At 44.5% G+C, this 24,903-nt stretch overlaps 1 protein-coding gene across 2 annotated transcripts in view; it reads left to right on the forward strand.

The window, feature by feature from the left end:
• Positions 1-24,543, forward strand: part of LOC141051100 (oocyte zinc finger protein XlCOF8.4-like) — a 45,141-nt gene extending 20,598 nt beyond the window's left edge. For both annotated transcript variants that reach the window (XM_073547979.1, XM_073547978.1), the window contains exons 6-7: positions 1,054-1,203; positions 22,741-24,543. In XM_073547979.1, coding sequence (XP_073404080.1) covers positions 1,054-1,203; positions 22,741-23,417 — 827 coding nt within the window. In that variant the 3' untranslated portion in view covers positions 23,418-24,543. The remainder of the gene's footprint in view (positions 1-1,053; positions 1,204-22,740) is intronic.
• Positions 24,544-24,903: the final 360 nt, after the last annotated feature.

Raw genomic sequence — 24,903 nt, forward strand, 5'->3', positions numbered from 1 at the left:
TTATGAGGCCATCAAAGAAGCCCTGATCAAGAAGTAACAAGTTAACCTCTGAGGTATACCGCAAGAAGTTCCGGAACCTCCAACATGGACTAATCAACAGTTATAGCGATGCGGTGCAAGGACTCAGGACCCACTTTGACCAGTGGATCCAAGGACTGTCAGTGACCACCTTTGAGCAGCTGAGGGACCTGATGATCAAAGACCAGTTCCTACATCTTTGCCCAGCTGAGGTGCAACAGTTCGTGATGGACCTAGAGCCGAAGGATGCGGACAAAGCGGCGCAGATCGCCGACACCTATGAGGCCAACTGAAAACCAGAGATGCAGAAGCCAGTCGCCGCCAGCTGGAAAGGGGTAAGCCTGCAACCAACCCCAGTGCCACTGCCAGCCGACACACCGGTGGCCCTGTCCCATTTGCCTACAGCAGACTCTTGCCAGTGTTTTACCTGTAAACAGACTGGACATATCAGCGCCACCTGTCTGGAGAAGCAGAAGAACCCCCCAGCCAAGACCTCCGGGCCTAATGCGGCTATTCTGTTGGTGGGTGGGGTGGTTGGAAAGGTCGATGACAATGTGCAGCAAGTCCGCGTGGGGGCCCGTCTCGCTACAGGCCTCAAGGAAACCAAGGCTGAAAGAACCCTCATCCAACCCGGTCTGGCAGCCCCTGAAGAGATTATTCCAGGGAAAACCCTGACTGTGACTGGGATTGGGTGCGTCCGCTGTCCTTTGCCGATGGCCCAGGTTTTTATTGATTGGGATGCCGGGAGCGGGGTCAAGGAAGTGGGGTTGACCGAGAACTTGCCCACCGACATTTTATCTGTTACTGATTTGGGGAGGATGGTTGCATATTACGTCCCTGACACCCCTCCCCAATCTGACAGTAAGGGGAATGCTTATGCTGATGATGATGGGAAACTGTATGTGTTACCTGACAATGCTTTACCGAGTAATGATGCATCTGATAACCATTTTTTCCCTAGTGATAATGCTGATAGTGATGTAAATGTGCAGGCTGTATCTAACCATTTTTATGAAATGGTTGATGTGTCCACAGGCGCAGGAGTGCTCAGCCACGTCACTCTGCGGGGTGAGACGGCTGAAAAACCCCTAACGGGAGCAAGCGACGGTGCTAAAGGAAATGAGGAGGTGCATGGGAACCGTGAAGAAGGTGATGCCATGCAACTGACCAGCGCCACCAAGAAAGGTAACTGGCCCATAAATAGCACTGCTCCTGAAGTGTGGGGGGTGGATGGGGAGTTAGAACCCATAGCCGCACCGGCTGATGGGTCTGTGGAAAACTCGGAGACAGCCTATGTAGCCGCTGTCACCCGCAGTCAGAGTGCCCGGAACGCAGGTAACGCCCTGCCTTCCGGACCTTCCTCAGCTAGAGGGTTGACTGAAACAGAGATGTACCCCGAGCAGGTCCCATAGGGGGGAACCTTGACGTCACTTCTGGCTGCCTCCAGCCAGGAGTTCCAGGCCGCTCTGCACTCGGATGCGAGCCTCGAGAACTTGAGATGCCTCGCCGAGATGCCCACCTCCATGACTGATAAGGAGAGGGTGTTCTAGGAACGAGGAAGGTTGTACCGGGAGACAGTACCCATAGAATCCCAAAAGGAGTGGTTGAGGGAAAAACAGCTGGTCGTCCCCTATCAATTCAGGGGTGAGCTGTTGCGGATTGCCCATAAGATTCCACTTGCTGGACACTTGGGGATCAGCAAAACTAAGGCCCGGCTGTCTCAACACTTCTATTGGCCCAAGATGGGGATAGACGTAACAAACTACTGCCGCTCCTGTATCGCCTGCCAAAGAGTGGGGAAGGCGGGGCCTGCTCTTAAGGCTCCCCTGATCCCTTTGCCAGTGATAGAGGAGCATTTCCAGAGGATCGTGGTGGACATTGTGGGTCCGCTGGCCGTCCCCAGCAGCTCTGGAAAGCAATACGTCCTCACCTTGGTAGACTACACTACCCGATACCCGGAGGCAGTGACTCTGTCCTCAACTAGGGCGGATAAGGTGGCGGATGCAATGTTGGCCATCTTTTCAAGGGTAGGATTTCCAAGGGAGATGCTTACCGACCAAGGAACCCAACTCATGTCTCGCCTAATGGAGGCTCGCTGTAAGAAAATGCAGGTGAAGCGTCTGGTATCGAGTGCGTATCACCCACAGACCAATGGCTAGTGTGAGCGCTTCAGCGGTACCCTCAAACAGATGCTACGCATGCTGGTTGAGATCCAAGGACGCGACTGGTAGCGGTACCTCCCACACCTTTTATTCGCTTACCGAGAGGTTCCACAGGCCTCGATGGGGTTCTCCCCCTTCGAGCTACTGTACGGCAGGCAAGTCCGGGGACCCCTTGGGTTGGTAATAATAATAATAATAATAAATTTTTATTTTTATAGCGCCGACATATTCCGCAGCACTTTACATTTCAGAGGGGATTTGTACAGACAATAGACATTACAGCATAACAATAATCACATACAGTAGATTATAACAAATACCAAGAGGAGTGAGGGCCCTGCTCGCAAGCTTACAGTCTATGAGGAAAGAGGTAGACACGAAAGGTGGGTGGTAACAGTTGCCCTGATTGTATGGACCAGCCATAATGTTAAGTGTGTAACAGTACAGACACAGAGGGCTAATGGATGCATAAAGCATGTGGGAACATGATGCTGGGAACCTGGTTATGGTAAAATTTTTGGCTCTGCCACACAGGGATAGGTTAGGTTAATGTGTTGAGGCGATAGGCCAGTCTGAATAAATGCGTTTTCAGGACACGCTTAAAATTGTGGGGACTGGGGACTAATCGTATTGACCTGGGAAGTGCATTCCAAAGAATTGGCGCGGCACGTGTAAAGTCTTGGAGACGGGAGTGGGAGGTTCTGACTATTGAGGATACTAACCTCAGGTCATCAGCAGAACGGAGGGCGCGGGTAGGGTGGTATACTGAAACAAGGGAGGAGATGTAGGGTGGTGCTGAGCCATGGAGGGCTTTGTGGGTGAGGGTAATAAGTTTATACTGAATTCTGGAGTGGATGGGTAGCCAGTGTAATGACTGGCACAAGGTAGAGGCATCGGTGTAACGATTGGTGAGGAATATGATCCTGGCTGCAGCATTCAAGACAGATTGGAGAGGGGAGAGTTTTGTAAGAGGGAGACCGATTAGAAGAGAGTTACAATAGTCGAGACGAGAATGAATAAGAGAAACAGTAAGAGTTTTTGCAGAGTCAAAAGTAAGAAAAGGTCGAATTCTAGAAATGTTTTTGAGGTGCAGATGACAAGAGCGAGCCAGTGATCGAATGTGGGGGGCAAAGGAAAGCTCGGAATCAAGTATGACCCCAAGACAGCGGGCATGTTGCTGGGGAGTAATAGTGGAACCACAGACGGAAATGGCAATGTCGGGTGTAGGTACATTAGTAGCGGGAGGAAACACAAGGAGTTCAGTCTTTGATAGGTTCAGTTTCAGATATAGTGAGGACATGATATTAGACACAGCGTTTAGACAATCGCCAGTGTTTTCTAGAAAGGCTGGCGTGATGTCAGGAGAAGAAGCGTATAATTGGGTGTCATCAGCATAGAGATGGTACTGGAAACCAAATCTACTGATTGTTTGACCAATAGGGGCAGTGTATGGGATTCCTGTGAAGATGAGCCGAACCATTCAGAAGTGTCCATCGTGGATTATGTCATGCACTTCCGTGACAAAATGCAGACCTTTACGCAGTTGGTGCATGACAACATGACGCAGGCTCAGGCTGACCAGAAGCACTGGTACGACCAGAACGCCCGGGAACGGACCTACCAGGTGGGTCAAAAGGTGTGGGTGCTGGTCCTCGTACCAAAGAATAAGCTTCAGGCAGCCTGGGAAGGCCCATATGTCATCCACCAACCCAACTCAACCCAGTCACCTACGTGATCATGCTTGATCACGCTCAGGGTAGGCGTAAGGCCTTTCACGTCAATACTATGAAGGCTTATCATGAACGTGAAGCCTGCGTGCTACCGGTCTGCAACCTGCCCAAGGACAGGCAGGAAGACCCCCTCCTGGACATGCTGGCCAAGGCCGGTGGGTCCATCAAGGACGTGGAGGTAAGCGCCTTGCTATTCGAATCCCAGAGGTTGCAGCTGCGGACCATGCTGGAACCCTTCTGGGCCGTGTTCTCCAACCGACCAGGAAGGACTGAGTTAGCGGTCCACGAGGTGGACACCGGGAAACATGCCCCACTACGGCGAACACCCTATCGGATCTCTGACGAGGTGCAGCAGGTTATGCGCTAGGACATTGATAAGATGTTACAGCTGGGGGTGATTTAATTGTCCAAAAGCGCGTGGGCCTCAACTGTAGTCCTTGTGCTGAAGAAGGATCGGTCCACCCGGTTCTGCGTGGACTACAGGGGGCTCAACACCATCACTACCTCTGATGCGCACTTAATTCCGCACATCGAGGAGCTGCTTGAGCGGTTAGCTGGCTCCAAATATCTGTCCATCATGGATCTGAGTTGGGGATACTGGCAGATTCCCCTGAGCCCCGAGGCACAGGAGAAGTCGGCCTTTATCACCCCCTTTGGAGTGTATGAGTCCATGGTCATGCCCTTCGGCATGAAGAATGCCCCAGCCACTTTCCAGCGGATGGTCAACCACATACTTCAGGGACTGGAGAAGTACGCGGTGGCGTACCTGGATGACATTGCCATCTTCAGTCTCTCCTGAGAGGAACACCTTCAGTGTGATGTACAGTGTACAATTCATATGGCGTCTTGTGCTTGGGTGTGAGGAAAAACACAGGAGACACAGGTGTGATTAGAAAGGACTTGTATTATTTCATACAAGTAAGCCAAAAGGGTTCACACAGTTTGCAGATACAGAGGCAGGAGACACAGCAGGCCAGAATAAATATTAAGCATAGCAGAACTTCCACAACATGTTCTCTCTGTTACTTCCCTTGCAACTGTGGATTTATCAGGCAGCAGGTTTCCAGTGTCCACAAGTGTTTAAAAGTTCCTCAGCAGGAGATGGCTGGAGTACCAAGTCCAAGACTTCCAGGAGCAGGTCACAGGCTAACTGCAGACTTGATTCTGAAGCACTGATTGCACAGCTGAGGCTGCTTAAGAGGCAAGAGGGAGAGAATCAGGGCCGCAACATGAAAGCTGGAAACTCCATATTAACTGAGGGCAAGATAGCTGCAGCAGGACAGAAAGCAAAATGGCCGACGGAAAAAAATGAATTTCAAAAACATGTCAAAAAAGACTGAGAACCTTACATTATTTCCCCCTTAGGGACAGCCTCCGGATGACCTCAGACCAGGCTTGTCTGGGCACCTCTGATGAAACTGGCGGAGTAAGCGAGGAGCATTAATGTTATTGACTAGTTCCCATGAGTTGTCCTCCACTGGGTAGCCCTGCCATTTAATCAAGTATTGTAACTGATCTCTGTACAACCTAGAATCTAGAATTCTTTCCACCACAAATTCTTTCTGACCATCGACCAGCACTGGGTCAGGGCGAAGAGAAGAACATCCAGGAAACGTGTTAGCTGTTGCAGCCTTTAGTAGGGAAACATGAAAGACAGGATTCTCATAGATCAGGGCAGTTGAAGACGACAAGCAACGGCACTTATAATTTTATTGATTTTATAGGGTCCAATGTACTTGTGTCCCAATTTAGATGATGGAATTTTTAACTTAAGATTTCTGGTTGACAGCCAGACCAAGTCTCCTACCTTGTAAGCTGGTGCAGGTTTACGAAATTTATCTGCTGCTTTCTTGTACCTTTCCTGAGCCAATTCCAGATTTTCCTTTTAGAAGATCAATATTCTTTTGTAAAGATGTGATTCTTTCGGCCACTGCCTGCAAGGGCGTATCTATGGGGAATCGAGGACGATTGTTAGGATGATAACCTAGATTGGCGTAAAAAGGAGACTACTTAGAGGAGGCACTCTGAGAGTTGTTATAGGAGAACTCAGCCAGTGGAAGTAGATCCACCCAGTCATCCTGTAAGTGGCAGATAAAGCAACGGAGCTACTGTTCCAGGGTCTGATTGGTCCGTTGTGTCTTTCCATTAGTCCAGGGATGAAAAGCAGAAGAAAGGTTTACTTTAATGTCCAATGCGGCACAAAAATTCTGCCAAAACCTTGAAGTGAATTGCACCCCTCGATCTGAAATGACCTCATCCGGTACTCCATGCAAGCGAAACACATTCTGAATCATCAAATCTGATGTCTGTTTTGCAGTGGGTAAGCCGACACAGGGAATAAAATGAGCTGCCTTTGTTAACCGATCCACCACCACTAGAATGGTGTTCTTCCCTTGAGAGGTTGGTAACTCCACAATGAAATCCATAGAAATGGATCCACATGGGCGGGACGGGGTGGGAAGGGGTTGCAATAGACCCGTTGGCAAGGAGCGTGGTGTCTTGCCTCTTGCACAGACTTCACATGAAGTGACATAGTTTAAAACGTCCTTTCTGTAAGTGGGCCACCAAAAGAAACGAGAAAGAAATTCTTGTGTTTTTAGAATTCCTCTATGCCCAGCTATCTTAGAATCGTGAATAAGTTGCAATACTCTCAATCTGACCGTTTTGGGTATATACAAGCGTTGTCCCTGTATCCACACATCATTCTTAAAGACAAGACTGTACGGTAAAGGTTCCAATGGATTGTAATGAATAAGAAAATGCTCACACAAGAATTGAATTTACTAAATTGATTTATGTAATAAGTGATAAGTTCAAATAATAAACAGTATAAACAATAAATATAAACGCGAATTAAACATACATTACATTATTCAGGTAGAATTCAGGGCCATCTCTTTCTCATCTCCGTGTCCTCATCTGGTCTGATCATCTCCCCTCTGCCCCCTGTCTCTCCCTGTCTGTACACATCCCTCTGTGTCTCTCTTTTTATCCCCCAAAAAACATCCAAATGTGTCTTAGTTAAAAAGCTTTGCTCTATCCTTGAATGCTAATGAGAAAGTCCCCTAAAACCAAATAGTTGAGAATTCACCAGATAACATCCTTGGGAACATTTACACACCCAATCTAATTAGGGTAGTTGCCTTGAATATCAATGGTCCTTTGTTGATGGATAAATAAATGACCAGTAATTTAAATTCCTTTATCTTAAGTAAGCTTCAGTGACCTTTTGCTTACATCCCTGGAAGTAAGGATACAGTATATATTATATTAAACTGATTGAAACCATTAAAAATAACTCATAGTATACATTCCACCCCTTGGTTTCAATCACTTTAATTAATTAATCTGCCACTAAACTATACCATTTATCATTATTTGCATTGCTCCTATATATATTTATTTATTTGCTACCAATAGAAAACCGTTTTGGTAAAAAACAACATCCTGGGCTTAAAACGGAAAAAATCAAAACAAAAACAACATTGGACCAACAGGTGCTGAAATATCAAATGTCTGTAGAAATCTTCTTTCTTCGGATCTTCTTGACCGCAATTTTTAAATGGGTCTCTATTGCAGGGAAGCACGGGGAGTATTATGCCCTCATCACTTAGAGGTGACTTCACTACTTTCCCTGGTTAGCAACAGAACAGACTCTAAAGAGCAATCTGTCCCTGCCCTTCATGACATTAACCCCTCGGTGCAGGTGTCCAATGACTGAGCATAAGAGTCCTTTCATCTTCTATTGCTGCAGCTATTCAGGGCCTCACTTTATATGCCATTTGGTTTCCAGTAGAAGCTTCTAGGGTTAGTTGTCCCCAGGCTTGTCATCAGCTGGCAGTCATGAGGATTCACCCTGGTGACGGGTCAGCATCATCTGGGCTCAGTCTCAGCGCTCAATTGGACATCTTCAGTCTACACACAAGACACAGCCTGCACTGAGGGAAAGTGAAATTCACAATCATACTTGAAAGAGTTCCAAAGTCTTGGCAGAGCTAACTCAGTCCAAGGCAACAGTCCAAAATAACTCAGTCCATGATATATTCACAGTCCAAAATAGAATAACTTGTTCAATATAACTCAGTCCTGGTGGCTTGTTTTCCACCCCTTGATCAAATGAATCAAACAAAATTACTGTAGGTTTGTTGGTCCAAATTAATTGTGCCCAGAATGACCTTTGAAATGTTCTACTGTAGCAAATATTTCTCCTCTAGATAATAACTACTACATAATATATATCATTTGTGTATGGACTTATACACTGAAATAAATCATAATATCAAAATATCAGATACCAGTTATCAAACACATCAAATTCATGTCAATCACATTTGCATAATAATGATGATCATAATTACCAGCACAATCATGTTCATGGAGATCACAAAATAATGTTACTACTAATTAGAATCAGTACAATTACATGTTAAGGAAAACAGAACCCAAACCAATTTGCTATTAACCCAATTCTAGCAAATTATTATTTTTACATAATAATATACAAATTACATCAACACACACTCTGGCTTCACCTAATGCATTCATTCAGTAAGCAGGAGAGATTCTCATTTACATATAGACAAACAAACACTTTAGGTACCCACTCATTTGCATTGCATGACTCAGGTGTAGGTGAACAAAGCTATATCAAAAACAAAATACTGACATTAACAAACTAGCATTCATTGAAATCATTTAACATATATGTTCTTCAAAACCCAATTTGCACGGGAGCTCCCAAAAAAAAATAAAAAATGTTAAAACTCAAAAATAAGTCATAAAATATCATCTTATATTAGGTAGATGGACTCCTTTTTCACTACTGCAGAAATGAACTATTTTACTGTGCACTGTGTTTACATGTTAATTAAATGGCCAAAGTTTCTTCTTTTACTCCTGCAAACAAAAGGTTAATTACACATTCCACCCCCCAATCCAACATGTAGTGGACTGAAAAGAGAAAAAAAAACAATTCCTTTAAAAACCAAGAATGCTAAACACCGTATAATTAAAATTCAGAAAATGAGCTCATAAAAAATAAAAAATATACCAAATAAAAAGTAAAAGTAAAAATACCACGTGGATTTTTTCTTTGGCTGTCAACCAATTTTAACTAATTTTAACAAGGGATATCCATGACAAATACACAAAGCACATACAGTGACAAAGACAACACTTAGTACAAATAAGTCATCTCTTATCTTGTCAACCCCCCAGTATATTATCAGTCATCTAACTTTAGTTGTCTTAAATTCATTGTCTGTACTGTCACTCCCTCTTTTCCTTGTATGTTTCTCTCACATGGCTCCCACATACACAATCATCTTATATCTGCTGTGGTCTTTTGCCTTTTAAAACATCAAGGTCTATTACAAACCCTCAAATGCGAAATGCACATTTATGCATCACCAAGACCAAACCCAATTCATCATGTATCAGCCAGTGCATACGTCACAGTATGCTCACAGTAGTATTTCTCTTCATATATCAGCCAGTGCATACGTCACAGTATGCTCACAGGAGTATTTCTCTTCATATATCAGCCAGCGCATACTTCATAGTATGCTCACAGGAATATTTCTCTAAGAAACTCTAGAACGAAAACAAACATCATTAGACATCAAAAAATGGCAAAACTGTTCGAACAACAATTTTCAGGGATATTCCACAACTTTTATCTAAAATCTGCATTTAAAATTAGTCCATGAGGGAATCTTGGCAGGGGGTGTAGTATGCCATGGTATTGGAAGAGTGCAAGGGGCGGTTACAGTGGGGGCTTTGCATGCCTCCATCAGGTGTCCCACCTCTATCTTTCCAACCCCCTATCTCATTTGTCGCCACCCTCTGGGGTCTGGCGAGTTGCAATTTACCTTTTCTCCTCAGATCTTGCCATCTTCTCAACAGGTCACTTGTAGAGATCCCATCTATCTCCTGGAATAGAACTCCACTAGCTATCAGGTCACAAAGCAACTCCTTCCTGCTCTTTCCAATTTGGGTATCATCCTCTTTTCTCCTTTCTTGATCTACTCTCTCTACTGTACTATTTTTTGATACTTTTGCTCTCTCTAGAGCAGATAACTGGGAGATTAAATTGCATGCTGTGTAGACATTAGTGGAATATCCCATAAGTGCACTGAACATAGTGAACAATGAGGCTTTGTATGACGCTGGGGCACCTTCTATGAACTTATTCTTCATCAATACTGTCAATATTGCAGCATCTGGTCCCTTCCAATCCTCAACAACAGCAAAATGATCATTCAGATCTGGCAAAGGATTGCGAGTTATGCCACCTATACCTGCGATTTCTCTCAATCTCTGAACTCCATCTGCAAGAGCCTCCCATCGTGTCTGTGGTATTAATTCCATGGGAGAGTCATACACTTGTGCCACAGAATCCCTCACCAAATGCAGCAAAGAGAAAGTCTCTGTAGTGTCCCTTGCACGTCTCATTTTTAGACGCACCATAGGATTAATACAAATACTACAAAGTCCTACTGCCTCAAGACGGTTCAAGATTATAGTATCGGCTCCCTGATCCCATAATCTGAGAATCCATGCTAACAAAGGTTCTCCTGCTTGTTGCCTGTACCTGGTAGCTAATTCTGTTAATTCTCCGGCTGTATAATTCCTAGTTTCCTCGGTCATTGAAGCTTCTGCCTCGGTAGCTGCGTTTCCTGCATCCATCCTATCTCCACTAAGCTGTGTGACTTCTCTCCTAGTTTTAGTAGTCACAATTGGTCTGGCTTGCTTTTCTTCCTCATCTGTCTCACTTTTACAGCCATCACATTCTAGCAAATCTGACCATTTCTCATGTGCAATCATGGTGCTAATCTGTGCAGTATGAATATCTGACATTGGCTGCTGTCTTCTCCTGTGCCTATTCTTATTCACATTTTTCATTACATTATCTTCAAAATTCCTTTGCATATTGTCATGCTGTTTCATTTGGTCTCTCAAGGCTGATTGCAAGCTAATCCTTTGCTCTAAAACTGTATGCAGCTCTAAACGCAAATTATCTATCTGTTCCTGTAAGCTTTGAGACACTTGTTCACAGATCTGTTATGAATGAGTCACCGAGGAGGAAAAAACAAAAAGCAAGCTAAGCCCAGAAAACCGGAGAGGTTGGTAACTAGCGGATTGCAGACCCCTGATCCTATCCACAACAACTAGCAGTAGCCGTGGAGCGTGCCTACGGTGGTCCTAGATGCCTCGTCACGGCTGGAGAACTAAATAAGCCTAAAGAAAGAAAGGGAAAATCTAAACTGCCCCAGAGCAGACCCCAAAGCAACAGACAGCCCCCAACATGTATTGACGGTGAAACAAGATGAAAACACAGACACAGGTAGGAAGATAGGCTGAGCAAACGATGGGGCCCTCGCTAACTAGAAAGGACAGGAAAGAAAAGCTGCTGTCTGCAATCACGCTAAAAACCCTGCCAAAAAGAATGTCCAACACGTCTGATAGAAAAAGGCCCTGAAGTCGCTAGACTTCAAATCACTATATCAGCACACAGGTATATTCTGAAGACAGAGCAAAAGAGATCAACTGATCAGAGACAAAATGGGGATTCAGCCCAGTCACAGCCATGGCTGGCTGAACACAAAAACTAAGTAAACCAGACAAAAACTCATATGAACAATAGCAGAGAAAACAGCTTTAGGAAGGCAGGAACCAAACTGGAAACCAGGAGCCACAGTCAGGAAAAATCACCAGCAAGAAACTAGGGAGTCGGCTGCCTTAAATCCAATCAGAAACTCCTGATGTCCAATCGCAGTCCTCTTCCTCAGGTGGCCGGTCTCTGCCATTTAGATCAGCTTCATTACCTCCCTTCACCAACAGAGGGAGTCCAGATAGAGAGCTCATTACTCCTCTGTCAGCACAGCCAGCTCCATAACCCTCACCAGAAGCCAGAAAATGAGCTCACAACACAGATCCATCCAACAGCTGCTGCAGCTTTCTGCTCTTTTGCATCATACCTTGAGAGATCAAATTTAGCAGCCACATCCTGGGGATTTGGCAAGCGCTGTCCCTCCATATATTTGTTACATTCCTGTGCCATTGGGGTCCATTTTCCTGGTAACACCCATTCTGGCAAAGATCTGACACTACTCTCAACTGATTTCCTACTCTTAACAAACTTTTTCAATTTTGCAAACATTTTTATTCAAAACAATCCCACTTCTGACACCAATTTGTACTGTAAAGGTTCCAGTGGATTGTAGTGAATAAGAAAATGCTCACACAAGAATTGAATTTACTAAATTGATGTATGTAATAAGTGATAAGATCAAATAAAAAACAGTATAAACAATAAATATACACGTGAATTAAACATACATTACATTATTCAGGTCCATCTCTTTCTCATCTCCGTGTCCTCGTCTGGTCTGATCATCTCCCCTCTGCCCCCTGTCTCTCCCTGTCTGTACATGCCCTCTGTGTCTCTCTTTTTATCCCCCCAAAAACATCCAAATGTGTCTTAGCTAAAAAGCTTTGATCTATCCTTGAATGCTAATGAGAAAGTCCCCTGAAACCAAATCGATGAGAATTCACCAGATAACATCCTTGGGAACGTTTACACACCCAATCTAATTAGGGTAGTTGCCTTGAATATCAATGGTCCTTTGTTGATGGATAAATATATGACCAGTAATTTACATTCCTTTATCTTAAGTAAGTTTCAGTGACCTTTTGCTTACCTCCCTGGAAGTAAGGATACAGTATGTATTATATTAAACTGATTGAAACAATTAAAAATAACTCATAGTATACAAAGACTTATGTCCCTTGGAGGTTGTGCCAACAAAGAATCCGAATGGTATGCTTCCTTGATGTCCTTAAGTAGGTCTTGATTATGAATCACTCCCAGGAATCCAGAGTCAGGAAGAATAGTCTTAGGAGGAGTAAGTGGATGGGTCTCTGTTGAATGAATTCTAGAGAGTGCATCAGCCTTTCCATTGCGCAATCCTGGCCTATAAGAAATTACAAAATTAAATTGGTTTAGGAAAAGATTCCAACGAGCCTGGCGAGGAGTCAGACACTTAGCCGTCCTGATAAATTCAAGGTTGCGATGGTCTGTCAGGACGACTGTTTGCTGTGCAGTTCCCTGAAGAAGATGTCTCCATTCCTTGAAGGCGGCAATAATGGCCAACAATTCTCTATTGCCCACATCGTAGTTCCTCTCAGCCGAAGACAACCGATGGGAAAAGAAAGCACAAGGATGCAAGACATTCTTCTCACCTGTTCTATGAGACAGTATAGCTCTGATGGCACAGTCTGAAGCATCCACCTCTATTATGAAGGCAAATTCGGGGTTGGGATGCACTAGGATAGGTGCGGTGGTAAATTTATCCTTTAGATGGGAAAATGCTTCTTGGGCTTGAGGGGGGTCCAGGAGAACCTAGACTCCTTCCGGGTAAGTTGTGTGATAGGTGACACTACCTCAGAGAAATTTCTAATAAATCGTCTATAGATTTTGGCAAACCCGATGAAGCGCTGCACCTCCTTCACATTCCTAGGAACTGGCCAATTTTTGATGGCTTGGGTCTTGCTTCCATCCATACTAATTCTTTGTGTAGACATTACATACCCCAGAAATTGAATTTTGGTCTTATGGAATTCACATTTTTCAAGTTTGATGTAAAGATGGTTCTGTCTTAGACGTTCTAAAACCATTCTCACTTGTCCATGACGTTCCTCTGTGGAGTTAGAAAAAATTAAAATATCATCCAGATAAATCACCACGAATGTATCTAGGAGATCCCTGAAGATGTCATTCACCAAGTGTTGGAAAGTGGCTGGGGCGTTACACGGACCAAAAAGTATGACTAGATATTCAAAGTGTCCGTAGCGTGACCTGAATGCAGTCTTCCATTCATCCCTAGGTCTAATACGGACCAAGTTATAGGCCCCACGGAGATCCAGTTCAAAGATCAAAGGCAATGGATAACGGTTTCTAACAGTAACTTTATTGAGTTCCCTATAGTCTATGCAGGGTCTCAGCGATCCATCGTTCTTCTTTACAAAGAAGATGGGTGCACCTGCAGGAGATGAAGAGTGGCGTATGAAGCCCTTGGCTAGATTTTCGTCTGTATAGTCCTTCAAAGCTTTTAGCTCAGGCCCCGCCAGGGGGTAGATCTTACCAAAATTTATCTGCTCCAGGCAATAATTCAATTGGACAATCATTTGGACGGTGAGGGGGAAGCTGGTCAGCATTCTTGTTGTCACACACATCCGCATAGTCCTGGTATACAGCTGGTAGTTCCAGGACTGACATGGTTCCTTTAGCAACAGAGCAAGCTGAAACTTCTGGACTCATCTGTTTCTACGGAAAGTGTAGTTTCTTGGTCTCCCAGTTAATTGTAGGGTTCTGAGCCTGCAGCCATGGTAGCCCTAGAATAATGGAAAAGTGTGGAGAAGAAATAAGCATAAAAGACAGTTTCTCCTGATGATCTTTACCCATAAGGACCTTCAAAGGCTCCGTTTCCTGATCCACTGGTCCAGAGGTCAGCAGGGAGCCATCCACAGTCTCCATCTGTACTGGACTAGCCTTCTTCACTGAACGTATCCCATGTTTCAGAGCAAAGGAAATATCCATAAAATTGCCACTTGCCGCTGAGTCGATCATAGCAGAGCTAGACACCCAGACAGAGTCAACCCAGAGATTGATGGAAAGGAAGCAATGAGAATTGTTCTTTTTACAGCTCAGCTGGGACACTGCTGAGGAAACTTGAAAAATTGCTGCATTTACACAGTCATCGGCCTCAGAACTAGCAGAGTTTAAGTCCGAGAAATCAATATCTATGGCTGCAGATCTCTCTGAAGCCTGAGTCTCAGACATGACAGACCTCTTTTCGCAACACTCGCAGTGAATGACTGCTGCAGTAGTCGTACGAGAACGGCTGGAGCAGTTTATAATGAAGTGCCCTGACTTACCGCAGTAGAAACATAGATTTTCCTTTAGGCGATGTTCCTTGCGTGCATCACTAACCCGTCTCTGTACTGAGTCCACTTGCAAGGGTTCAGGTTCTGGTTCCCATGTGATTCTACTCAAAGTTTCCTTAACTGGGGAGGAAGGTAGGAAAAAGATGGTTCGAAAGTAATCGCACTATCTCTCCTATCTGCATTCAGTAAGACGAGCATCGATATGGATGCAGTAGTTAATAGTCACCTAACGCAGTGGGAGGGTCTGCTCGAGCAAGTTCATCTTTAATCAGAGGAGACAACTCCTTCCGAAAAATAGATTTTTTAGCGTAACTGTCCCAAGTGGTATCAAGAGCCCATCTCCTGAAATCCAAGGCATATTCGGCTACTAAGCGCTTACCTTGGCACAAAGCTAACATGGCTGCTTCAGCTGTTGCACCTCGGTTGGGGTCATCAAACACCTGCCCCATGGCTGAAATGAAAGCATCCAGATGATTCAAACATTCATCCTCAGTCTCAATCAGAGGATTTGCCCACATCAGAGCCTTGTTGGTAAGCAGCATAATTATAGTAAGTACTTTGGACCGTTCAGTGGGAAATTGTGAAACTTGCAGAGAAAAATAGGTTGCATTGGTTAATAAATCCCCTGAATTTTTCATGTTCACCGCCAAAATGAAAGGAGGGTAACTTGGGAATCCCAGAACTCGGGGGTTATGGACGGAGCCTGGACTCGTTCCTCTAGAGCCTCAATCCTGGCTCGTAAATGCTGAGTAGTTTGTCCAAAAACCTGAAAATTGCGATTAGTAAGTTCCTGCAGGTTTGCAAAGCGGGTTTTTAAAGTCTGTATATCTGCAAGGATTGTATCATCAGTCACTCCGCACAACTCCTTGATGCGAGCCTCCATCTTCCAGATCCTTTAAGGCAAAAGTACTGGAAGGAAAAAAAAAAAGCACACAATAGTGTTTACCTGTGGTAACACTCCAGAGTAAAAAGAAGGGATTGCGCTCACCTGGAATGGTTGTGAGAAGTCACAACCACTGTCATCACAGATCTAAACAGATATCTGACATCCACGGACACGGCCTTCCCAGACCCAGCAGACACCAACGTTGACTTCAGAATCTTGTGATGTACTGTGTACAATTAATATGGCGTCTTGTGCTTGGGTGCGAGAAAAAACACAGGAGACACAGGTGTGATTAGAAAGGACTTGTATTACTTCATACAAGTAAAAGGGTTCACACAGTTTGCAGATACAGAGGCAGGAGACACAGCAGGCCAGAGTAATCATTAAGCATAGCAGAACTTCCACAACAGGTTCATGGTCTCTCTCTGTTACTTCCTTTGCAACTGTGGATTTATCAGGTAGCTGGTTTCCAGTGTCCACAAGTGTTCAAAAGTTCCTCAGCGGGAGATGGCTGGAGTACCAAGTCCAAGACTTCCAGGAGCAGGTCACAGGCTAACTGCAGACTTGATTCTGAAGCACTGATTGCTCAGCTGAGGCTGCTTAAGAGGCAAGAGGGGAAGAATCAGGGCGGGAACATGAAAGCTGGAAACTCCATATTAACTGAGGGCAAGATAGCTGCAGCAGGACAGAAAGCAAAATGGCCGACGGAAAAAACTGAATTTCAAAAACATGTAAAAAAAGACTGAGAACCTTAGGGTATGTGCACACGCTGCGGATTCTGCTGCGTTTCCGCAGCGTTTTTGGCTCTGCAGAAACGCAGCAGATTTTGCTGCGTTGTACAGTACCTTTATTTCCTATGGAAATAAAAAAAAGCTGTGCACATGCTGCGTTTTTTTCCGCGCGGTTTTGCTGCGGTTTACAATCCGCAGCATGTCAATTGTTTGGTGCAGAAACGCTGCGGTTTTACACCTCATCCATTATGAGGTGTAAAACCGCAGGGCAAAACCGCAGAAAAAACGCAGATAATCCGCAGATAAACCGCAGAAAAACCGCAGCACTTTGTCCTGCGGATTTCCTGCGGTTTTCTCTACAAAATCCGCAGAGACTAAAAACTACGTGTGCACATACCCTTACATTCAGCATCTCCAGGAGGTGCTCAGGTGGGTCCAAGAAGCAGGTCTAACCATCAAGCCGGGAAAGTGCCAGATGGGCATGAGAGAGGTTTAGTACCTGGGGCACCGGGTAGGTGGGAACTCCCTGATGCCCGAGCCTGGGAAAGTGGATTCGATGGCGTCCTGGCCCACCCCCAGAACCAAGAAACAGGTGAGGTCCTTCTTGGGCACTGCAGGGTACTATTGGTGATTCGTACAGAACTATCACAGCCTTGCAAAGCCCTTGATGGACCTCACCAAGAGGAAGCTACCCCAAACAGTTGACTGGACAGACGGCTGTGAAGCGGCCTTCCGGGCTTTGAAAACAGCCCTGTGCAACTCTCCCGTGTTAAATGCAGTCAACATCAGTCAGCCGTTCCTGGTACAGACCGACGCTAGCGAGTTTGGCCTTGGTGCTGTGCTCAGCCAGGTCGACTCGTGTAACCAAGAGCACCCCGTGTTGTACCTGAGCCAGAAACTTCTGCCGAGGGAAGTGGCCTTTTCCACCATCAAGGAGTGCCTGGCTATGGTCTGGGCACTGAAACGTTTGCAGCCCTACCTGTATGGCCGCACCATCACTGTGGTGACTGACCACAACCCCCTGAGCTGGCTGCACACCGTGTCCGGAACCAACGGATGGTTCCTATGCTGGAGCCTTGCTCTCCAGCAGTATGACTTTACCGTGACACACAAAAAGGGCCGAGGTGCACATGGAGAAGTATCGAGAGGTTCTGCCCCTGTAGCGCAATCCAAAAGGGGAGGTGTAATGATACTACGAATATGCTCACAATCAAAGTACCCTTATAGAAGGTTCCATAGCTGTGCAAACACAAGCTGTGGGTTTTCGACCCCCCCGTCATGGCTGTGAGCTCTCTCCTCCTAGCTTCCTTCCCTGCGTGTAATTCTAAACCCCTCCTACCCCTCCCTCAGGAATGTGTTAATTAGTAGAGATCAGTTCTTTGTGTAAAAACATTTTCTTCTTTGTTACATGTGGGAGTTATTAAAGATGGAATAACTCGGCCCCATTCAGTGACAGAGATATAAAAATTACATATTTAGGACCTGGGATGTTAAAGCTATACTCCAGCGCCTTTGCCTAAGCTCTGGCACCAGCAGAATCCGAGAAATGGATTTCTCCTGAACCGAGTTGAATAACCACTCCATGTTTAGATTTGATAGGAAGCTAATTCCAAAACAAGATGAGTGATGGTTCTGCCGTTACTCTGCTAAGTTTTCCACCCGAGTTATAAAATTAAGAAGGTCTTAGCAAGTTTTCAACCCTCTGACAAAAGAGGAGGGCTTCCATAACTCAACCCCTTCAGTGATGTCACGACCAGGGGGTATAAGATAGTGTAAGCTCATTTTCCAGTAGCTTTGGCCCTGGAACCCTGATACAGAAAGGTTCTTTGATGCACTGTGATGTCTCGCCCATCCCCCGCCCGCATGGTCTGCTGGAAATGACTTAAGCAAGTGTAAGTGCTTTTCTTCTTTAATCCCTGTTATTTTGTAATCGTCTTGTACATATGTTCAGTTGTCTCCCTTTGTAATATCTTTTATACCTATTGTAAACACAGCCTACCTTTTTGGAGTAAAATATATAAAATTACTAGATTTGTTTCTCCTTGCTCTATAACGTACCATTGCGTCATCTGAAGTGAATTACGCTACTAATTTGGGTCAGCTCCGGACCCGTTGTTGGGTAAAGCTACGAGTTCCAACCTGGAACTGGAAAGCGGGATATGCATAAATCCCTGCAGTTGGTGACACATTTGATGACAATGGTGGGATAACTAAAATAAACCCCCCTGCGATAGATATATAGTGTTACGGGCTGGCGGAACGCACCCAAATAATAAAGATGGAAGAATATATGAGGTGCATTTGCAGCCCGGGGCCCACCGTGCAGAGGTGACCAACTGCAGCTAAACAATGAGGAGAAGGCATGTAGGGGAAAGCCGGACACCGGTGGGTAACCACTAACCTGGTGCTAGCAGGCACAAACTCCGTTGCTTCACGTAGTTCGCACCAGCCGGCGAACAACCGCAACCTGTTAACGTCACAGGTCACGGTAATGTAAACTAACCAGCCTGTCAACGGTGCTGGAAAGCGCACATACTGTTTCTGTAGAGTGTAAAGAGCGGAAACCGGATTGTAAAGGGTCAGAGATTTCTGAGAGATAACACACTAGACAATAGTGGACCAAGCATTCCAGGAGTTTAGAGATAAAGAGGAGATTAAAGATATGTCTGTAGTTGGCAGCGCAGTTCTGGTCAAGGGATGTTTTTTTGTAAGTAATGTATGTATGCTGATCTGTTAGAAGGAGGGAAAGATACCGGATGAAACAGGTTACATATTTTAGTTAAGTTTGTGGTAACAGCTGCAAGAGGGACTGAAGGAAGTGAGAATGAATAGGGTCAGTGGTGCAGGTAGTAGGGTGAAAAGAAGTGGGAAGACTGATAACTTTTTTTCTGTTCACAGTAGATCACTGTAAACATATCTCACCGTGATCTGCTGTGAAGTCACTGAGCTTGAACTGCGGTAACCTCATGACTGAGTTTTTCACACGGTGCTGATGTCACCACAGTTCAGTCCGACTGGGAACGCAGCCTCACTGACCGGAGGTAACCACGATGATGTCACTGTTGGTCAATGATGCTGCACTCGCAGCAGCTCATTCACCAGTAGTTCTCAGCCTGGACAGTCGCATCTTGGTTGAAAACTATATATCCCCCAGAAATGGATTATGGCCTGGGACAGAATGACGGACAGTTGAGGGATATTGTGGTTTTTTATTTTGGTTTTATTTCAAGAGACAAGGGATTCAGTGGAATTAGGTGTTCGGTGAGTATAACCGTGTTTTTCAATTTCTATTAATACAAAACACAGTTGTTATTTTTAATTTCTAAAAAAATACTTTTTTCTGGATGTGTCTTTACCATATAACTATAGGATTAGTAATGGATAGGTGTTTTTAGACGCCTTTCCATTACTAAGGCTAGCATTCGGCAGAGCTGCGAAGGGCTGCGTAGTTCCTCCGTGAAGCTCCGCCCACTGCCGCACCTCCTCCGTTCAACTCGGCCTACGTCTGCATGCTGCTGGTGTACCTATCTTTAACATTGCTTACGCAGGCTATGCGGATGCGTCCGCATGAGTTGTTTTGACGCTGCGGGGACCGCAACAAAATACAACATGCTGCGTTTGACGCAGGTCGCCGCAGCATCAAAACGACGCATGCGGACGCATCCGCATACATCCGCATGGCCTGCGTACCCAATGTTAGATAGGTACGCAGGTCGCATGCAGGCGTAAGCGGAGCTGAATGAAGGTGCCGCAGTGGGAGGAGCTTCACGGAGGAACTCCGCAGCTCTGCCGAATGCTAGTGTGAAACTAGCCTAAGGGTAGTTTCACACTAGCGTTTGGAGGCACAGCGGACGCTCGCCGTGAAGCTCCGCCCCCTGCCATGCCTCCTTCGGTCAGCTCCGGCTATGGGCGCATGCCACTGCTTGCGACCTGCGTACCCTATCTTTGGCATTGGGTATGCAGGCCATATGCAGGCGCATGTGTCCTTTTGACGGTGTCCTGGCCGCACCAAAATGCAATACGTTGTGTTTGGCGCAGGTCGGTTCACCGTCAAAAGGACGCATGCACCAGCAAAAGCATACCTGTGCACGGCCTGCGTAGGGTACGCAGATCGCATGCAGCAGCATACGCCCATAGGCGGAACTGACCGGAGGAAGTGCGGTAGGGGGCGGAGCTTCACGGCGAGTGTCCGCTGCGCCTCCAAACGATAGTGTGAAACTAGCCTAAGCCGTGGGCTTGATGTTACCTGACAATACAAATGTGACTTCAACCCCACAAATATGAACCCCACTTCCCACCTCTACAGGGCAATTGGGAAGAACCGGGTGAAGCACCAGAATTGGCGCACCTAATAGATGTGCCTTTTCTGGGTGGCTGCAGGCTGCTATTTTCAGGATGGGGGGGTCAATATCAATGGCCCCTTACCAGCCTGATAATACCATTTCATAGCTGTCTGCTTTAGCAAGGCTGGTTGTCAAAAATGGGGGAACCCATGCCGTTTTTTATTTTTAAATAATTAAAAAAATACAACGTGGGGACCACTATATTCTTGATAAACAGCCTTGCTGACAGCTGACGTTTGCAGTCCCCAACTGTGAGTTTTGCCTGGCTGGTTATAGAAAATACAGGGGAACCCATGCCGGATTTTTCTTATTTATTTATTTATAGTGTAGGCAGCCGCTCCTGCTCTCACTGTTATTAGGGCCAACAGGTGTAGGCTGATGTGAGTAATAGTCACATCAGCCACCGTCTGCTGTCATTGTTATCAATTGAAGATCACTATTATCATTCTCCCCTGCTCGCGCTGATTGCCTGCAGAGTAGGGGACAATAATGAGAGCAGTCTTCAGCACCCGACGCAGAGGAACAGCGCTTACTGTACCGCTTTTTCCCGAGGACCCGTGCATGTGGTACTAATGCGGCACACGGTTGCACACGTGTGCCGCAAGTATTACACGGACACTGTTATGTCTGGTGCTGTTTTTTTTCCAGTACCAGAAATATCAGGACGTGTGAAACCAGCCTAACATGTATGAAACATTATTTTGGTTTTCTAAGGGTACGTTCCCAAGGTCAGTAAATGCTGCAGATTGGACGCTGCGTACATCTGCAGGGTCCAACCCGCAGCGTCCAGATGTTACAGCTTAGTGGATGAGATTTCAAGAAATCCCATCTCCACTATGCGGCCAGAGACACCTGCAGATCACACGAGGAGATGGACATGCAGCATGCCAATTTATCTTGCGTACACGCAAGTCTCCATAAGATAAAAGTCACCCATGCAATGTATTGGACTCGGTGACTCCGCATGGTTCAGTGAACACATGCGGAATCACGTGTTCAAAAGCCGGCAGTGCTTTGGATGTAGCGGACATGTGCTGCGTCCAAATCGCTGCCGATTCCTGACCGTGAGCACATACCCTAAATGTTATTCCTTGCTGATGAATAAAAAAACTAATATCATTCGGATGGCAAACTTAAGACGATAGAGATGAAAGTCTTTTTTTTTCTGGCTAAGTAGTTATATAGGTTGAAGAAATGCAAAGGTCCATCAAGTCAACCTTTCTCCACCAGTTCTACATTCTCTATCATGATTACTTATAACCCACAATGTCACTCTTGTGACACAAGCATCCAGCCCTTTTTTAAATGTTGTTATAGTCTTACTGCTCTAACTGTGAAGACTTGTTTCACATGTAGCTGCCGGAATCGCCTTTCCTCCATCCGTAAGGAATGTTCCGTGGTTCTTTGTACAGTCTTTGGAAGGAAGAAGTCAGGTGCCAGTCCTTTGTATTGCCCACACAATGTACTTATGGTTGAAAATCAGATTTTTTTTTTTATACGGTTGTGTGAACTTTGCTTTACCGTGAGATTGTGATCTGTTTTACCACAAAAGTTGTAAGGTTGTTGTACACATTAATGTCATTTAATCCCACCATTTTAAGTTGGACATGGTGTTGCTATAATGTGAATGAAGGTGTCCCAGTTTTTTATGACAGAAGATGTCAGGAAAAAGAGGAATGTGACTGATAGTTTTCAACATACAGTAAGTGATTGATAGTTTTGTCTGGAAGGGTTAAACCTCCCATTCTCAGAGAGGTCAGTAGAGGCCAACCTAAAATGTGTGGCAAGACTTAATCTGTTAATTATTGAGTTGTTCTACGTGCCTTGCAATTTGTATGACTTTTTTGTACATAAATGTTATAAAATATGAATGTTTAAATTATATAACAAAAATATAAAACATCTCAATATTATTTTTGCTAGGTAAACCTATAAGAAGCTCGAAAAAACGTGTGATATCTAAAGATTTTACAGCTGATGACCGTGGTATCAGACAAAATACATATGAACAGCAAGCCATTATCCCATCTATACCCGCAGCCACTCACAGCACGTATAAGTTATTGTACCCCGTTCAACTGGTCTATGTTCCTAATTCATTACAGTCTTCATTACAGATTGTTAAGCAAATTAAAAATGAAAGCAAGGCTGTTGAACCTCAAAGAATTCAAGCGGGAGAGACTTCATATTCATTTTCTCAAATGAGGAGAATTGCTCCAAAGAAAAATCATGTTAGATATTGGAATATTCACACAGTGGCAAAGCCATTCTCCTGTTCTGAATGTGGGAAAGGTTTTAAACAGAAATGTGATCTTGTTAATCATCAGAGAATTCACACAGGAGAGAAGCCATATACATGTTCAGAATGTGACAAATCTTTCAGCCAAAACACACATCTTAAACGACACGAGAAAATTCACACCGGAGTGAAGCCATACTCATGCCTTAAATGTGGGAGAGGTTTTTCTCAGAAATCAGATTTTCAAATACATGAGAGGAGGCACACAGGGGAGAAACCATTTTCATGTTTAGAATGTGGCAAATGTTTTACTGCGAAAAGTCATGTTACTCAGCACCTGAAAATTCATGTAGGGAAGTAACCATTCTCCTTTTGGTACACATTTGTGTTATTGACAAGTAAAGTAATAAGGCATACAGCAATTATAGTCAAGTAATGTTACCTGTCATACATTAGAAATGGAGCGAAATGTCAGTCCCTAAATAATTATTAAAAATTAATTGCAGTTACCAATTAACGTCTTAATTCCAAAATCTATATAGCACCCAGAAAACACACCAATATGTCAGCCAGGTCGCTACAATTTATAACATTTGTAGATATAATTACAGTTCAAACTTCTGTTTGCCAATCATTAATAATTGTTAGAAAGACGTTGGGCTATTTTTTTTTATTCTTTACATGCACACCTCAGAGTTACTGCTCTGGAAACCAAATCACCTTAGAATATCTGTTATTACAGTCCAATAGGTGTGACTACACAAACAGTACCATGCTTGGTTCATAAGCTTTGTGTGCACCTGCAGTAGCATACATGACATTTCCATGCCCAAACTGTAACCACTTTGAAAGGCCCCATTCAAATGTCTGTTTTTTTTTTTTTGTCCCCTGTTCGTCCCCGTTTAATAGGATGTGTGTCCATGATAGTTTGTGGGTGCATTTTCATGTGTATTTTTGTATTGCAGCAAATAGGTCCACAGTGATAACCGGACATGTTTGGTTTGATTCGTGAACCAAAGTCTAATGTCAAAGAAGGGGTTAATGAAATAGTCGACAGTACATGGATGTCATCTGTATTACATCAATGTGCTGTCCGATAAACCCTTACTAAGGATCTATTGCCAATCAGAGGTTGCCATTTTTATTTAATAAAAGAGTGGGTAACCCCAGATTGGTGATTATATTAAATATAAATTAATGTCTTAAGGTTTCCTAATGTCCCCCAAAAGATCTCAATTTTCTACCAAAGTCAAGCCCGAATTTCCAGGCTGTGGGATCCAGGTATTCCGTCCTCTATCCTACAGACCCTCTTGCAGGGAAAGAGTGATATCTCGCTCTTTCACTAACCCAGTTCTGCATGTACTTTGATGTTTTACATTTTCACATATTCACATGATGTGGGTCAGGACGATTATGACGATTTTAAATTTTATATTGTTTTAAATACAAAATCACTTTTGTGCAATAAATACACTTTAAAAAAGTAATTGAGTCTCCTTATTATACATTTATATAGCGCCATTTATTACATGGTGCTTTAAATAGTAACATAGTTTTGAAGGCTGAAGGAAGACCTTATGTCCATCTAGTTCAGCCTATTTTTAGTGCAGCTGTTCTGCATTGTTGATCCTGGGGAAGGCAAAAAACCCAGAGTAGAAGCCAATTTTCTCCATAGGGAAAAAAATTCCTTCCCCTAAGCTGGGTCAACCATCTACCTATAATATTCTGTTCTTCGTAACCTTCTATACTGTTACTCACAAGAAAAGCATCCATTCCTTTTTTAAACTCATTCAGTGAGTTGGCCATCACCACTTCCTCAGGAAGAGAATTCCAGAGCCTCACAGCTC

The sequence above is a fragment of the Dendrobates tinctorius genome, unplaced genomic scaffold (assembly GCF_039654945.1).
Source record: "Dendrobates tinctorius isolate UK_male_01 unplaced genomic scaffold, ASM3965494v1 ptg000155l, whole genome shotgun sequence".
NCBI classification, from domain to species: Eukaryota; Metazoa; Chordata; class Amphibia; order Anura; family Dendrobatidae; genus Dendrobates; species Dendrobates tinctorius.